Source organism: Mytilus galloprovincialis, chromosome 1 (assembly GCF_965363235.1).
Source record: "Mytilus galloprovincialis chromosome 1, xbMytGall1.hap1.1, whole genome shotgun sequence".
Classification (NCBI taxonomy): domain Eukaryota; kingdom Metazoa; phylum Mollusca; class Bivalvia; order Mytilida; family Mytilidae; genus Mytilus; species Mytilus galloprovincialis.
In genome coordinates this window covers 12,487,541-12,499,729 of record NC_134838.1, presented here as the reverse complement: position 1 = coordinate 12,499,729, position 12,189 = coordinate 12,487,541, and the positions used below count along the sequence as shown (strand labels likewise).

At 30.9% G+C, this 12,189-nt stretch overlaps 1 protein-coding gene across 2 annotated transcripts in view; it reads right to left on the bottom strand.

Annotated features, from left to right (window-relative positions):
* LOC143065485 (GRIP1-associated protein 1-like) overlaps positions 1 to 6,436 on the bottom strand; it is a 51,108-nt gene extending 44,672 nt beyond the window's left edge. For both annotated transcript variants that reach the window (XM_076239072.1, XM_076239079.1), the window contains exons 1-3: positions 6,371 to 6,436; positions 4,952 to 5,018; positions 4,269 to 4,330 (exon numbers count right to left, since the gene is read on the bottom strand). In XM_076239072.1, coding sequence (XP_076095187.1) covers positions 4,269 to 4,330; positions 4,952 to 5,018; positions 6,371 to 6,412 — 171 coding nt within the window. In that variant the 5' untranslated portion in view covers positions 6,413 to 6,436. The remainder of the gene's footprint in view (positions 1 to 4,268; positions 4,331 to 4,951; positions 5,019 to 6,370) is intronic.
* Between the last annotated feature and the right edge of the window lie 5,753 nt (positions 6,437 to 12,189).

The window sequence follows — 12,189 nt, the reverse complement described above, 5'->3', positions numbered from 1 at the left end:
CTAAAAAGGTATCTGCCTATACAAAAATTAATGCATTTTCCTGCATATTTACAGAGTGACAAATAGTCTCATGTAATGACAATAAAAACATATTTCCTTTACAGAGTGACAAATAGTCTCAAGTAGCTGAGACTACTATAACACAGAGATTGGTCACTACCGATTTATCGTGTAATGTGAGTCTCCACTTTTTCAGCTACGTTAATATAACGTAGTTTCGTATTTTACAGTAGCAGACGACATATATATCACCACCTAATCACCGAGACTACTAATTGTCTATATCAGTATCGGATATAATTAAAAATAAATTATAAAAAATAATAAATTAGAGGGAAAGGAAAATAATTTATTAATATCTTTGTTATTACTATTCATATTTATATATATATATTTTTTTATCAGTTTATAGTTCGTTAATAAATTGTTATTATGCAGCGAAAATGCAAATGAGATTAATCTTATCCATCTTAAAGTTAGGTACATTGTTTTGCTACAGGTCCGTTAATTGTATCTAATATACAAATATTTTACCTGTAAAGACAGGTAGTGTCAATAGTATGGGAGATGAATTTGTTTCACAGCTGGGTGCCTAGAATACACGACTGAGTCTCGTTAATTGCAATAAACTATTATTCTGTATATACTTGTAAGGTATTTTCACAGCTGAGTATCCAAGATGCATATTTGCCGTAATCCTTGTGGTTTGATTCGGGAGGGAGTGGAAGGGGTTTTACAAGGTAAAAAATGTAGAGAATGTAGAAAAAATGATCGTCAAATAAAGAGAAGAAAAGAGAAAATAATAAGTGTAAAAATTGAAAGAAGAGAAAAATGGCATAGAAATTATAGGGAAAAAAAAACCCCGGACCCGACCCTCATTCAGATTATCCAACGCTAATTTTATTTTTCAAACCATTTTTTTTTTGGTTTCAAAATTCTTTATTTCTCAAACACCATAAAGTTACAATGGTACGACGTTCATCAGCTTCCCCTCTCTAATTCTTTTTTTTAAATTTCAATCTGATAATTAGGTGCTTATCCTGAAATCCTGGGCTTAAAAACACGATATCCTGAGTTCCCGACATCCCGAAATTCGTTAAAAGAATTCCCGGATCTCGAAAGGGTCAATCCCGAAACCTTGATCTTAAAAACGCCCAATCCCGGAGTCCTGATAAAGGTTATACCCCCCTTCATATATATGTATTGTGTATGTCAAAAGACAGGTCAATAAAAAAATAAAGTGCCAACTGTAAAAATAAGAAGATGTGGTAGAAATTCAAATGAGGAGACTCAACCTAGAGACCAAATGACACAGTTATTAGTTCTAGGAAATCATATGGCCTTTAAAAGTGACCAAAACCCATTCCACATAGTGAGCTATATAAACATGGTAGGGATAGTATATTGTTGTTTCCAAATCTTGTGTTTAATGACAACATTTAAAACGAATTTATTGTCTCGAACCAAAGAAACAATTTGAAATTGAAAATAAAGATCCTTTTTCAATTGATCAACGAAAAGTGTGGTGGTGAAATTTTGTCAAATTTTCAATTTCTAAGCTACATGAGAACGCCAGCGGCAAATATTTCTCGAATATTGGGTTCATTGCGTTTTTACAGAATCTTTATGACGTACACTATTTTATGTCTCCTAGTGATTGAAGCTGTACCAAGTATCTCAAAACTCAATTAAATTTGTAATATCCAGTGGTTTAAAAACTTGAATATTGTCAATTGCTTGTGTCATAGGTTTTAGTTATAACGCTGTGCAGTACACTTCGTACATTATTTGTAACCCAAACAATCAAGCTACTTAGATGAAAAGAGTTGACAACTGCTTGAACCACGGCAAAAATAATGTGCCCGTTTCTGGCATGATGACCAAACACTTGTGGTTCACCATAAACTAGACCTAATCACAAACTAATACATTGTTGACGCCGCCAAAAACAACATACATATGTCTCGCTTTTTGACTCTGTCAAGGTGAGACACAAATGTCCCATGCTACTTTTTTTATGTGCCTGTATCAAGTCAGGATCTTGTATTTCAGTGGTTGCTATTGGTTCATGTCTGTCATATTTGATTTTTTTTGCAAAGTGCTTTGTTAATGTAGACTTATCGTTTTCTCTACTGAATTGTTTTTAGTTTTCATGTCGGGGACTTTTGAAGCAAAGTTTAAGTTTTCTCATTGTTGAAGGTTATTACAGCGAATTCCAAATGCTTACATTCACATCAATGAACTTTATTTAACTTCAATAGTTGTCTGATTCTGTCATTCAAGATCATTTTTAAAAATATATCATAATCTCCTTGCTTTTTTGGTACTGCTGCAAATGACTATTCCTTTAATATATCAAGATGTGTGGTTACTTGTGTGTTTTTTCATTGAAGTGTCATCCAAACTAAGCATGTTTGAGAATTTCTGTAATCCTGTCTTCGTTTAAATGCATTTAATAATAAAAATATATATTAGAATACTTAAATATTTATTTCTAAATTCTCCATATACTGAGACAAGCATGACAATGAAATTCAAAAACAATAATTATTCTGTTCCCTTTTCCTATATCTGTACTTAAACCTTCTTCCAATGCTCGATTTCTTTAAGGGAGGTATTCCTAATCCTACAACAAAGAATATAATATTAGAATAAAAAAAATAACCTTTCAATTTTATTCCATATGCAATTCATTATTCTACGACAGTAATCTGAGATTAAGGCACATAGTAATTAAACAATCATGTCAGTATTTATCAAAAAAATTATACTGATAAAGTAGTCCAAATAATTATGACGTCTTGAAAGGCTATTATATTTTTTTTCTTTGACGTCTTACTTCAAAAGCATACCAAGTGTATGTACATGTACTTAAGGATATATCATGTTTATAGTATTAAAGATCATTAAGAACAGACTCTCTATAAATCTCTATGCAGACATGGCTTCAAACATTCATGGCATAAAATTATTTTTCTAACAAATAAAGACTGCTTTTATTTTATCAACAGAACCAAATATAAGTCTGAATACCTTAAACTACCAATATAAATGAATCTATCATTCGATATCAGACCTCATGTTATTTTGCAACTTGTCACTCGAACTTGTCACGTGTGATTCTCAATTATGCATCGACATAGTCACGATACAGAAAAACTGTTATTTCATAAAATAACAAAATTTACATAGCTACAACGGATTATTACTAAGGCTTGTAGTAAAATATCCGGGAAACAGATTGTTCATCTGAAATATAAGTTATGGTCGTTTTTCTCATTGACCAAGTCCCATAGACTGGTAAAAATTCGAGGTTACCTTCCAATTTAGTCAGTAAATTCAAGTCTATAACTGCACTCTTTTCTATTTAAAGTGATTATAAACAAACAAATAATGATTATTTCAAATGTTATATTCACACTTACCTAAATATAAACCTCTTCAAAAAGTCACATTCGCTAATTAATTAATTTTCTTCAGCAGTCAAAGATGGCGCATTTTGTCCATCTTGTCAATCTCATCAGATCACGTGACTCGGATGTTATCGATGACACAAAAATAATTACGATTTGACTGGTCAGTACAGGAAGTGACCAATCTCTGTGTTATAGTAGTCTCAGCATGTAGTGACAATAAAAACATATTTCCTAAGTACTTATATCAGGTAAATATATTCAAATTTTGGTTTCATATTCATATGGCAAATGTATGGGAAAAGTAATTCTCAATAAACATGTAGTATTTAATCTAATTACATTATGGTGGACTATTTTGCAGTAAAATTCACTTTTTAGAACTTTTAATAAATTTTGTAAATGTTTAGCAACCTTTCAGCTTTATAACATTAGAAAATGATAACCTCATTATAAATCATCTATTTATACTATAGCTTAGGTTACTGTGTGTACTTACTACATGAAAATATCAGTATGGAGATTTATCTCACTTATTTCCAACGATATATGGAGTAACACTAGATATTTTATCAGATTTCAAGATATTCTCTCATTCACCATGTTCACCCTTCTCTCATTTTATATTTAGTTCAGGTCAAGATGCTGTCATTGAAAATAATACATATTAAGCAAAAAAAAGTTCTTTACCAGTAGCCCTAATTTTTTTTAGCTGTAATTGTACCTACATGTATGCATAAGAATCTTATTTCCAAGGTTAACTCTCTCATGAGGTCAGTTTTCTTTGATCTCCAGAGTAACCATTTTATACAGATACTTGTGATATACAATCAAACTACAATACTATATATTTACCTTGTTTGCATTCTGTAGTTGTCTGTCTATATTTTCATTTTTCTCATTCAAAGCAATAGTTTCTAATAAAGAAAACAATAAATCACTTGAAGTCAATTTTAAATTTTTATAATTTTCCAATTTAATGGTCAGAATGGTAAAGTGCCTGCTCGAATTGTATATGATTAATTTCCTGATTAGTGTAGACTCTATCAATTAATGACAAATTCAAAAGTGACAAGAACTGGTCATGATACCTATAAAATTTTACACAAAAATCAGCATAGTAGTAACCTGTTTTTTTGTTGTTTATATATTTTATTTTTCAGTACTGTTCTTATTTAATAGGAATCTAAAAATTAATGCTTTCTGACAAATTTCAAGTTCAATTTTTGTAATGCAAATTTCACAGAAATATCACAAATATCAAATTATCACAAAAAAACACTGTATCAAAGTAACCAGTACATAATTTTCATATACTAACCCAAATTATAAAGAAACATTTTTTTAAATAAATCATTGCCATCTGTTTAGTTGAAAATATTTTAAATCAGATATTTACAGCAGGTTTTTATACAGGTACACAACAAATGTTCAAATGCACAAGCTTCTTTTACTAATACTGGCAAGTTTTGGGATATTTGAAGTTGGTTATTAAACTTTCTTCAATATCTTGGTTCTGAATATACATGTATTCATACCTCTTTCAAGTTTCTTGCACTTTCCATCCAATTCATAATTTGTTGTTCTTAAATCAATTAACTGCAACTGAAAAAAAATAGTGTGTGTAATACCTTTAAAAATGTCTTCCATTTCTAAGTTATTTTTCGACAGTAAGTATTTGGACAACAATCCAATGTTTCAATACTCTAAATATCTTTCATTTTTTAGGCCAGGTAGCTATATAGTAAAATGTAGAAAAGGTACTGTAAATTCAGACTTTTTTGAGAAATTCTTGTTCTTGTGAATAATGAGAATGGATGAGTATCTCAATAATATTATTTTATTCAAGATCATATGTTTTTAACTTAACCAGTTACAAAAATGATTTACATTTTTTTTAGGAATGTTTTATGTTCCATTGAGTGAAATTCATTTCGAATGGAAGATTAAGTAATCAATAGTTATAACATTATCAACAAAAAAAGAGTCCAATTTTTACATTAGTAATAACATCAACTTAATATTCTTTTCTTATTAATGAATGGGTTGTACTGATTTACTTGAGGTCAGTGATAGCTATGAAATATGAATTAAGGCATTGAACAAGTGACTATTTCTACCAAACTTGTCATGGGCAGAATCTGTATGTTATTATTATGTTATTATATGTAAAAATATCTTTCTTTGAACCATTAACTTGGTATTATAAGAAATAAAGAATCTAAAGAATCTGACATAATAACTTTCAAATAGATGTGTTTACAATACACTTGTATGCAAATGAGTCTGCCATCACACAATTTCCAGTCAAATTTTACATCAAATTTTTAAAATTTTGATGTAAAATTTGACGTCATGATTCAAAAATGTGGCTGACGTCAAAAGGTTAATTGGAGACAGATCTAAGTGCCATTTGGAGACAAAATTCAGCTAAATACATAGGTCAAATACATAAAGTGTAAATACATTGATTGATTGGAAAGGTAAAATGCATGAATTTGAAAGAACTTTAATACACTGCTTATCGCATTTGACGCATACAACAATCACTTTTCCATTGTGGCATCAGATATTTTGTTTTATGACGTCAAAATTTTACAGGAACCTGTGTGATATCCAGTAATGGTGGACAAATACGATAAGGTGTACAGTCTCTCTAGTCCCATAAAAGATGAGTTTTTCTATTTTCATTTTATGAATCATTTGCAAGAGTCTTTCTGGGGACATAGTGACTAAGAGATTTTTTCTATAAAGCGTCAATTTTCCCGGGAAAAAGTACCAGTTGGAAGTTAGAATTCATTTATAATTTTGACTTTTTGTGCAAATTGTGTGTCCCCAACCTATTTTTTATTGGATAATTCAGAAACTTTTCATTTCGCTGCATTCATCTTAAGTGTCATTTATCTTTATTTGTAAATAATTCAGTGGCATTGGGGCTAAAAATCAGTAGTAGGCACCTGCATTCGATGAAATTCATCCTCAGACAGGGAGGACGACATCTCTGTTGACGTTTTTCTCTGATCTTTTCATTGATCGACGAAATTACCTGAGATTTCCGAACTTTACAATCAAGCTATGTACCAGCATGAAAATTTTATAATTTAAAGACAATAACGACCTTTAAATATTTTGTGTTAAATATTTATATAATACTTAAGAAACGAATTTGCCGATTTTTGCGGGGAAACGAATGCTTCAAACGGAAAGAAATATGTTTAGATTGTACAGCTTGATCTGTATCTGCAATATTTTCTCTGTAACAAATTGCTTATGGATCCTTATGTGCAAAGATGTTCTTATAAATGAATTTCATGATAAATCACATGTTAGATAATAATCTGTTAGTAAATCAATAGTTGATAAATAAACTTAACCCACAGGCACTTGTCTCTGAAAACAGTACTTATCTACTTAGATATTACTTGTTATGTTATTTTTTTCCAGAGACATTGAAGTGCCTGTAACTTTTAACAGTAAGGTGTATTTTGGAAAATTGATATGTAAACTATAAATCAATTTGTTTCGTGATACAATAGCATTTTATCTTTACTCAGGAACATATATATGATATGCTGTTCCCAGCTTCACTCAAGTAATATTTCTTTTAATGATTGGTAAACTTTTATTTTTTATCTCAATGAAAAGTATGTCCTTAAATGAGTAGCTATGTAAAGCCCTATTTTTTAACTTATAAATGAACACAATGATGACTGTTTTTTCACATGATAACATTTTGAAAAAGTTAACTTGCTTTTTCGCTACATTTCTATTTCAAATACTTAAATACAAGTAAAAGATCTATTTCAAGAAAGAAAGAAAAAAACACAACCCCGGCTTGGATCAACTGGAATCTTACTGGGTTCTTGAAACGTGAGTAATTGTTTAACACTTTAGAGTTTCATTTAAAGTATAAACTTTTGGATATGAAACCACCTTTTTGAATTTACACTCGTTAATTTTATATATTGCTTATGTTAATGGTGCTAAACACAATATTTAAAAAAAAAACAAGTATAGTGGCATTTGACTGTTTTCTGCTATTTGGTCGTGTTGTTTTCTATTTGACACGTTCTCCATGTCCATGGTTCCCAATTTCATTTTAAGGGGTTTATCTTTATTGCTGTGTGGATACATATAGATTCCACAACTGCAACAAGTGTATTACGATATTTCTCCACTCGAGAAGTTATATTTTGATATTTAAAGCGCGAGGCTTGCCGAGCTTTTTAAATAATTAAAATTTAACTGTTGAGAGGGAAGAAATATCGTAATACACGAGTTACAGTGGTGGAATATGTTTCTCTTATGATTTTTATCCTTTCTTTTCAAAGATTTGATGAAAATTGTGTACTTTTGATATGACGTCATCATGCATCATCGGGTCGCCTTTTTTCATGACGTCACAATAAGAAAATTCAGATGAAAACAAGAAGATTTAACGTCACAATTTAATTACAACCAATCATGCCGAGAACATGCAGATTTTTCACTAGTGAGGAGAAATATTTTTCTCACACCGGTCAGGAAATGTGAAAATAGCACAGAAATTAGAGAAAGTATAGTTCCTCTCCGTGCTGCATGTTATGATCTTATAATATACAAGATAATGGAGTATGTGTCCGAGTGAGAACTTCTCATATTTTTTTTTACTTTATATGGGATAATTTTAGTTCATCTATATGTTTCGGAGATACGTGTGACGTCCATTTTTACTGAACTATAAAAAAAGAAGATGTGGTATGATTGCCAATGAGACAATTTACAACTATAGGTCACCGTACGGCTTTCAACAATGAGCAAAGCCCATAGTCACCGCATAGTCAGCTATAAAAGGCCACAAAATGACAATGTAAAACAATTCAAACGAGAAAACTAACTGTCTTCTTTATATAAAAAAAAAATGAACGTAAAAACAAATATGTAACACATAAACAAACGACAACCACTGATTTACAGGATCATGACTTGGCACAGGCACGTACATAGATAATGTGGCGGGTTTAAACATGTTAGCGGGATCCCAATCCCCCTCTAACCTGGGACAGTGGTATAACAGTACAAAATAAGAACGAACTATAAAAATCAGTCGAAAAAGGCTTAACTCATCAGATGGACAAAAATACAAGTGGACGTGGCCGGGTACTTGTACATCCCGACAACAAAAAGACACTAGGAACAGATCTGAGAGTACTTGCAGTTAACTGACAGCTAATTTAAAAATACTAACAACCAATATTTATACCAATAAAAACAATATTCAATGATCTTAACACAGTGTTGAATTGGTAACCTTTTAGAATAAGTTTATTTAAAGGAACGACACGTTTACCGGGATCATTTCTAAATTTCCGGGCACGGTTAACAACATTTCCGTAAAAATGAGGATGTTCTATCTCGTTTGAAATAAGTTTTGTACAGGTACAACCAAACTTTAAACCCAAATCAAAATATTTATGGAAAAATTTAGGAAAGGTTTTAAGTAATTTATGGTAACGATATCCCTGGTTTAATAATTTACCAGTAATACATAGATTACGTTCGTTAAAATCAAAAACGTCACAACAGACACGGGCATAGCGAACATAGTTGTGAAATATAAACACCGTAAGATGGTTCTACAGGAAATTCCAAAATGGAAAATTAACAATAGGGAACGATTAATCGTCCCTTTTGTCGTAAATTTTAGTGTGGAGTTTCCCGTTTAAAACTGAAATAAAGACAGTTATTCCTTTTAAAATTGATTTATTTAAAGTAAGTTCCTTGGGGTAAATTTCAGCAGTATATTAAAAAAATCTTGATTATTTAAAGAAACAATATCATCAAGATAACGGTAAGTGTTGTTGAATTTATCAATTAAATGCAATTTCGACGGGTCTTTACTGAGTCTAGTCATTAACTGTGATTCGTAACAGTACAAAAACAAGTCTGTTATTAAAGGGGCGCAATTAATGCCCATAATGATACCTACAACCTGTCGATAAACTTTGTTGCCGAAACGTGCATAAGTATTATAAAGGAGAAAATTAACAGCTTCGTTCACATTTTTGTGTATGGACCAACTAAAGCCCGCCTTCGGATGCAGAATTTTCTCGCTGTGTGGAAGACCCATTAGTGACTTCAGTCGTTGATTCTACTCTTTGCTCGGGTTGTTGACTTGTCTCTTTGACACATTCTCTATTTCCAATCTCAATTTTATGTATGATATCTGAATCATCTTTTAAATCAATTTACCTTCGCTCCTTTTCTTGGAAAACGATACATAGTGACATGCGTTAAGTTTCTTTGTAGTTTCAAATGCTCTTATGTGCACGTTTGAATGTCAAATTTAACCATCAGTAAAATATAATCAAGATGATTATGTTATATATATTCACACTAGATATTCAGAGGCAAAGATGTAATCCATGTGTATGACAGTAGTGAAACCAACTTTTGAAGGTAACATCGACAAGTTTGAAAGACTAGGACCACTCATGAAACCAGTGAAGACAACATATATCTTTTTGTTCATAATAATAGTTTCATTGCATGTAAAGTTGCTTGTTGTTGCCTTCATTTGTCGTTTGTTGCTGTAATATAAATGTTTATCAGATTTGATTATCGTTTATTGATTTGTACATACAGTAGACCCTTAATTTCTCGTTTGAATGTTTTAATTTTTCACGACAGGACCTTTGATAGCATGCTATACGATATTGGTTTTTGTCGTTGTTAAATGTTAATTGCAAAGTGTTCAAAAATTAAGATCCATTTGAACATTTACATATAAAATTTATCAAGAAAATTTTACGGGTACAGTGCAAAACAAAAATGTAGCTAGTCTAGCTGGGACAAACAGAACTTATTTGCACTTAAAAATTCAACTTTCATCTAAAAATATTTCTAAACTACAAATAAAACACCTTTTTACATGGTCTTACACTAGCCATTTTGGGGCTCTTTATAGTTTACTCGTCGGTGTAAGCAAAGCTCCTTGTTGAAGACCGTACTTTGACCTTAATTGGATTCTTTTTACACATTGGGACTTTGATGGAAAGTTGTCTCATTTGCACTCATATCATATCTTTTTATTTATCACCTAATCCAATTATCTATTATAATACATAGGAAAAATTGCAACATATGTTTTCATATGTTTAACATATGTTTTTCATATGCTTGAAAACATATGTAAACATATGTTTAGGCCCGACATGAAAACATATGTTTTCGAACATATGAAAAACATATGTTTTTAAAATCATATGAAAAACATACGTTGCAATTTTTCCTGTATAATGTAAAACAAGTACTAGTAAATGGGTTAACATTGTAGAAGATTGGTTACATAAACTTAGTCTAGAGTTTTGTTATCTTATACTTTTGAGCCTATTAAAAGAAATTAATCGTTGACCAGGCTTATCAAACTATGTACTGTTCTATTGTTGAATGTGAAAAACTCAATTCCTTTTCTCTAAGACCATGGAAGTATTATATCGTTAATATAATACTTCCATGCTAAGACTAAAGAAATGGAAAAATACTTGATAAATTAAAACCTATTTTTTTTTGAAAATTTAAACTCAGTGCTCATTCTCTAGCAATTGGGAGTGGCGTTATTCCATTAGTGAAAGAAAACAACGCATGTGCCTATTCTGTAATAGGCAAGACATTGAGGATCAATACTATTTTTTCTCGGTCCGTCAGTCTGGCATGCTATAAATCATTTAGTGATACCTATGTACAAAAAAAAACAAATACTTATCTTAATTTTAATGTGATTAAATTGTAATAAGTTATAACACTGAGGCATATGACCACACTTTTGAAAAGCAGTTTGCCAGTCATTTCAAAAATCACTACAAATGTATTAATGATTGTTTTTTATTGACAAAATCTGTATACGTCTATTTTTAAAAAGAAAAAAAAATCTCTATGTTCGTGGACATTATTAATTTTTCATCTGTCAATACATATTTGTAGTCTTTTTTTCGTTTGAATACAACTTTCACTCTTACTTAATTATTGTCAGTTTACTATTTCAATTGTCAATGCTTTTTTGCTATTAACTGTTGTCAATTGTTATAGGCTGTACGGTGACCTTTAGTTGCTAACTTTTTTGTAAAATATCAAAGAAGATGTGGTATGCATGATTGCCAATGAGACAACTCTCTATGAATAAGAGACCAAATGACACAAAAAATAACAGGCCCCGAAATCACAAATGTAAAGCAGTTGATTTTTGGTTGACAGTTGTTTCATTGGCTATCATACCACACATTTTGCACTCTCTCTCTGTACCTATGTATCTGCAATAGTTATGATTGGTATTGGTATTTACATTGTGTCAAAAACAACTAGCAAATCTGCGTAAAAATCATCAGAATGCTATTCTTACTGGATTTGTTTGTTAAGTTTGGATTCAATAGTATCTTAAATATCTGTGTTATTTTCGCCAATCCTATAAGCACAAGCCCTGGTTTATTTATGATAAAATGGTTGAAGATCCTTTGGAAATAAATATACCGGATCCTTTGGAACACCAAAGATTATAATCATTGTTGAATGTAAAGAGAAGAATTGTGGTTGACTTTAGAATAGCCTGGATCTAGCATATCAGTAACTGCTAGTAGTCCATTGTTAATTTATGTTGATCGTTGTTATTTTTCTTTGATTCTTCTGTTTCATAGGACACGGACTGTTTTAAAATTGATTTTCACAGTGCCCACGGTATTACGGTGTGTTTATTTTTAATTCCACATTGGCTAGAGATATAGAAAAAGGTCGCAATCTCACA